Below are 6114 nucleotides of genomic sequence, written 5' to 3'. Positions count from 1 at the left end.
ATCTACCGTGACAATTATTGCCTCCCTTTCTCAAATTACACCTAATTTACGATCCATAAATACAACCGCATATTAGCTAAATTGCAACCGAAAAAATCCATTAAATACACATGCACTCATAATTCAGATTCTTGCACAATAGACGCGCCGAGCATTTGAGCACCCCGAACGCTACCCGAGCCATCTGTGCACCCCAAATCGGATATATCCCGACAGTGGATTAGCGACACAAACTACAACTATTTAAATGAATCGGGTGACATCAGACTTCAATGTGTCCATTCACTTTCTCCATCTGGATTTTTTTTTTAAATTATTATAAATTCAGTGTTCAAAGATTGCTTACAGGAATTTTCTTCAAACTGTGCGAACTGAAAAACATAATATAGAACCCATTTCGAACATGTTTCATAAATTGGCCATTTTAAAAGTCACAACGGTACGTTGCTCTTCAAGAATGCGAGTTATTCAAATTAATCTCTGAAGTTGTTGAATGGGTGGGTTCTTGCTTTCAAATTGTATAAATCGCCAATCGAAGTGCATGAGAAATGTTAAAGGAGACCAAGGAAGTACGTGGGCAGAACCGGTTTATCTTGTTTGGAACCAGACTCATGCCACAGAAATAGGAGGAGCCAGTGGGTTCACTCAGTATCCATTTCCCTCCGCAGTCTGTGGAAAAATAAGCACTGGGACGTTTTTTCAATGCTGGAAAACAATAGGAAGGCTGTGAACATCCATGTTTTACTCATGTTTGCACATTGTCCTTGTTGTTTTAGCTTAACGTGTGTAATATCTAGGGTCTTACGATCTCTTCGCCGTACAGGACGAAACATGTTATATATATATGTTTAAAAAAAAAGGTTGGGGGGGAGAGTGACCGCTACGCACATGCGCAGTCTGACTATGCCCTCGTGAGTAATTGTCGATACTCATATATAAAAACATTTGTGACACCATTTAAATATCTTCCCACTTGCATTTCGTTGTCCAACTACTTTCACACATTTATATTACGAACTATAAAAACGATCACTCACAAACCTCTTGCTGCGCATGCCTGCAAGTGGCTACGTTGCAAGTTTCCGGGGTGGACAACGACTACCATTCTATTTCGAGCCACTCATCTTCAACTATACGAATATCTTTGCTCGTGCAGAGAAACAGATAGAGGGAACGGAAGTGGGAGGTAACGTAAATGCAGTTCCAAGTTTTAATTGGTGTTTTGGGGTGGCAGTGAAATTCTCGACGTATGATTGGTTGTATTACTAGGGATATAAATGTTCTAGAACTCTCTTTCTTTCTTTCTCTCACAAGGCGAAGAAAGGGAAGCTTCGCCATTGTCCAACTTGCAAACCAGCATCATCTTCGGTCATATCATTCGGTAAGTGAAAAATCTATTTGAACTGTATAGTCTATCGATAAACACAATAAAACGCATACATTTATCGACATCTGATGTGTTGGAAATCAACAATTACTGTAATCACGTTCATTTAGCAAACGTTAGCTAATGGGGTGGCTAACTAACGTTACCCTGTATATGATGGCCTGCGAAGTTGATTAACTTGTAATTATATATCACTGTACCAAAACATCTAGCACGTTAAATACCTAGGTAATTAAACTAAATGTCAGTTAAAATAATTTTCAATCGCCGCCAAACTGTCCCTTTGGTTTGAAGGGCAGCTTGGTTGCCATTTTGGCCTAAATATACACGACTGTAAATTTAGTAAGATGGTAGTTAAACTTTTCATGCTGTATATTAGTGGCACAGTGTTACTTTCACCACATCTACTGTCTTTGTACATTATGTTTGAAACAATGGAACGGAAACATCAAGTGCCGATTACCTACGCTCTTGCGCGCGTTGACGCGCGTTGTGGACTCGGCCTTGCTGTAGAATGTTCTAGGCCGCGCTGCACCCCACGTGGTGCGACGGAATCTAAGGACAAGATCGGTCAATTGTAGTGTAAATGCAATTGTGCTTTCATAGCGTTGCTAATAAACTTTAAGTGAGAATTTCAATATTTGAAAATTAAAACACTTAGCGGTTTGGATTTCTGCTTTCTTTTGCTCAGGCAAAAATGTCTAAGGGACCAGCAGTTGGCATCGATCTCGGGACCACCTACTCCTGTGTGGGTGTGTTCCAGCATGGCAAAGTGGAGATCATTGCCAACGACCAGGGCAACAGGACCACTCCAAGCTATGTTGCCTTCACAGATTCTGAGAGGCTCATTGGGGATGCAGCCAAGAATCAGGTTGCCATGAACCCCACCAACACAGTTTTCGGTATGTTTCTGTGGAACTATTTCATAACTGATGCTAATTACAGGTTTAACTTCTACATGCATGTTATTATTTAAATAGTGTGCTATAAGCCTGGGTCACTGTGATGAAGTTTATTCCTGCCATTCGTAGTTTCCACCAGAGGTAGAAATGCCAAAGATGGCCCAAAACCTTCCTTGGATGTCTGAGTGACCAGTAAAGTGCCATAGGAATTTGTATGGCTGCTAAATGTTCTGTGATCTGACTGGTTGTCTTGTTACAGATGCCAAGAGACTAATTGGCCGCAGGTTTGATGATGCCGTTGTTCAATCGGACATGAAGCACTGGCCATTTGATGTCATCAACGATTCCACCCGTCCTAAGGTCCAAGTTGAATACAAAGGCGAGACAAAGTCCTTCTACCCTGAAGAGATTTCCTCCATGGTTCTTGTTAAAATGAAAGAAATTGCTGAAGCCTACCTCGGAAAAGTATGTTTAATTGATTGTCATACTTATTACTTACTGTAGGTCTGAACAATGGGTTTAGCAATGTTTACTGTAAAAGAATTTTGGGATCCTGATCAGGTTATTACAATTGTAAAAATCCAAGTTGGAATTGATGGATTAATTGGCACTTCTCTTCTCCCCCCTACCCAGACTGTTAACAATGCAGTTGTTACCGTGCCTGCCTACTTCAACGACTCTCAGCGCCAGGCCACCAAGGATGCTGGTACCATCTCTGGCCTCAATGTTCTCCGTATCATCAATGAGCCAACTGCTGCTGCCATTGCTTATGGCCTAGACAAGAAGGTATTCAGCTTGCTGAGCAACATGCTTCAATTGAACTACTGTAATGCTTTTCGCTGTGATGAAGTTTATTCCTGCCATTCGTAGTTTCCACCAGAGGTTCTAAGACCAAAGATGGCCCAAAATCTTCCTTGGATGTCTGAGCGAATATTGACTTTGAATCATGTTTTCTCTGTTCATTATCATTATTCATACCAAATGTCCTGTTTTCAGGTTGGGGCTGAAAGGAATGTCCTCATCTTCGATCTGGGTGGTGGCACTTTTGATGTCTCCATCCTGACCATCGAGGATGGCATCTTTGAGGTCAAGTCCACTGCTGGAGACACTCATCTGGGTGGAGAAGACTTTGACAACCGCATGGTCAACCATTTCATTGCAGAGTTCAAGCGAAAGTACAAGAAGGACATCAGTGACAATAAGAGAGCTGTTCGTCGTCTCCGCACTGCCTGTGAGCGGGCCAAGCGCACTCTATCTTCCAGCACCCAGGCCAGCATTGAGATCGACTCCCTCTACGAGGGTGTCGACTTCTACACCTCCATTACCAGGGCTCGCTTTGAGGAACTCAACGCAGACCTGTTCCGTGGCACCCTGGATCCAGTGGAGAAGTCACTCCGAGATGCCAAGATGGACAAGGGTCAGGTCCACGACATTGTCCTGGTTGGCGGCTCCACCCGTATCCCCAAGATCCAGAAACTCCTGCAAGATTTCTTCAACGGCAAAGAGCTCAACAAGAGCATCAACCCAGATGAGGCTGTGGCCTATGGAGCAGGTGAGTCTCTGACCAACTTAAGTTTATGCACTTTACCAGTCTCGCTGTGATGAAGTTTATTCCTGCCATTCGTAGTTTCCACCAGAGGTTGTAAGACCAAAGATGGCCCAAAATCTTCCTTGGATGTCTGAGCGAAAACAGTAGTACTGTACATTTTAGCTAAGGATTTTCCTTGAGTCTAATCTTCCCATTCATCTTCACAGCTGTCCAGGCTGCAATCCTCTCTGGTGACAAGTCTGAGAATGTCCAGGACCTGCTTCTGCTGGACGTCACGCCCTTGTCCCTCGGTATTGAGACTGCTGGAGGTGTCATGACTGTCTTGATCAAACGTAACACCACCATACCAACCAAGCAGACTCAGACCTTCACCACCTACTCTGACAACCAGCCTGGTGTGCTCATTCAGGTAAAAAAGGGCCTTTGTGGCGTTTCTGGGCAATGTTAAGGACCAGTTCCACTGTGAAGTTTATTCCAGCCATTTGTAGTTTCCACCAGAGGGTGAAAAACTGAAGATGGCCCAAAACCGTCCTTGGATGTCTGAGCGAGTTATTAAATGGCACATGTGACGTATCCTCTGATGAAATGCCATGCTAATCTTGAATGACTTCTACAGGTGTATGAGGGTGAGAGGGCCATGACCAAGGACAACAACCTCCTGGGCAAATTTGAGCTGACAGGAATCCCCCCTGCTCCTCGTGGCGTTCCTCAGATTGAGGTCACCTTCGACATTGATGCAAACGGTATCATGAACGTGTCCGCAGCTGACAAGAGCACTGGAAAGGAGAACAAGATCACAATCACCAATGATAAGGGTATGTTTATCGATGGATGATGTGTACATGTAGACTACAATATGTTCATTTACATTCATGGCATTTAGCAGATGCCTTTATCCAAAGCGACTTACAACAAATACATTTGTTCAAGTGAATCTATCTATCCATCATAAGAAGCTAATCAATGCTCAGACCAGCGGCCATAGGCAGTGACAATGCTAGAAGAAGGATTTTATTATTATTAAGAGGAGAGAAACTTGTACAGGGTACTAGTGGGGGTGAAGAGGTATTTTGGAGTGACTTAAGATGTAGCCTCAAGAGATGGGTCTTTCAATTTCGATTTGTAGTTCATGTGTGATCAATTTCCCCACCACCAGGTCGTCTTAGCAAGGAGGATATTGAGCGCATGGTCCAGGAAGCTGAGAAGTACAAGTCTGAGGATGATTCCCAGCGTGACAAGGTCTCATCCAAGAACTCCTTGGAGTCCTATGCCTTCAACATGAAGTCCACTGTGGAGGATGAGAAACTGCAGGGCAAAATCAGTGATGAGGACAAGGCGAAGATTCTGGAGAAGTGTAATGAGGTCATCAGCTGGCTGGATAAGAACCAGGTGAGCATTTGATTTGCAGTGGTAGTAGTCTTGTCAATGTAGTCACATTTGACTCCCATCATGAGAATAAATGCAGCACCATTAACAATCACATCATTAACAATGTATTTATCTTTGCAGACTGCAGAGAAGGAGGAGTATGAGCACCAGCAGAAAGAGCTGGAGAAGGTCTGCAACCCCATAATCACCAAGCTGTACCAGGGTGCTGGTGGCATGCCAGGCGGTATGCCTGAGGGTATGGCTGGTGGCTTCCCTGGAGCCGGTGGTGCTGCTCCTGGTGCTGGTGGATCATCTGGGCCAACCATTGAGGAAGTAGACTAAGCCATTCCATAGTGTTTGCAACTACCTCTCCATGAGCAACATTTGAAATGTATTTTACCCTCTGTGGCTTTAGTTTTGGCTGACTAGTCACAGAGTGAAATCTTAAAGTAAAAAAAAAAAACAGGGTTTAAGGGATCACATTTGTATTGCAACTTGTTTGCTACACAACAGGGATCAGTAATTGTCTGTTTGCACAACTAAAGCTGTCAATTTCACATGTATGGAATATTTTGTATATTTTCTCAAGTGGTCAACTGCCTTTGTCACAATGCCTTGGAAGACAAAATAAAGCATACTGTGACCTTACACCCTAACTTTTGACTGCCTGAGTTTTTCAGCACTGAACATGCAATCAACTTTGGCTGTATTTGTAATCTGATTACTTGCCATAGTAAACTTGTTTTATAGTTGGAGCATTTTGAATTTCAGACCCTGCCACACTGTATATTTGTTCATGATGTACATCATGTCTTATTTGTATCTGTTTGAAAGGAAGCTATTGTCTTAATCTAATGTTTTGCCACAGTTCAAATATTAACTTCAGAATGGTGGAGCCATATGACTGT

General features: G+C 43.1%; 1 protein-coding gene across 1 annotated transcript; it reads left to right on the top strand.

The window, feature by feature from the left end:
• The first annotated feature begins 1314 nt into the window (after window positions 1-1314).
• Window positions 1315-5862, top strand: LOC310801087 (heat shock cognate 70 kDa protein). Its single transcript, XM_083665057.1, has 9 exons — window positions 1315-1381; window positions 2079-2289; window positions 2549-2754; window positions 2923-3075; window positions 3286-3841; window positions 4045-4247; window positions 4455-4653; window positions 4995-5227; window positions 5348-5862. Exons 2-9 carry the CDS (start codon window positions 2085-2087, stop codon window positions 5546-5548), a joined length of 1956 nt encoding a protein of 651 aa, XP_083521183.1. The 5' UTR covers window positions 1315-1381; window positions 2079-2084; the 3' UTR covers window positions 5549-5862.
• Window positions 5863-6114: the final 252 nt, after the last annotated feature.

The sequence above is a fragment of the Argentina silus genome (genome assembly GCF_951799395.1).
Source record: "Argentina silus genome assembly, chromosome: 2".
Classification (NCBI taxonomy): domain Eukaryota; kingdom Metazoa; phylum Chordata; class Actinopteri; order Argentiniformes; family Argentinidae; genus Argentina; species Argentina silus.
Note: the sequence above shows the minus strand (reverse complement) of the source record. Positions and strands in the feature narration are given on the sequence as shown.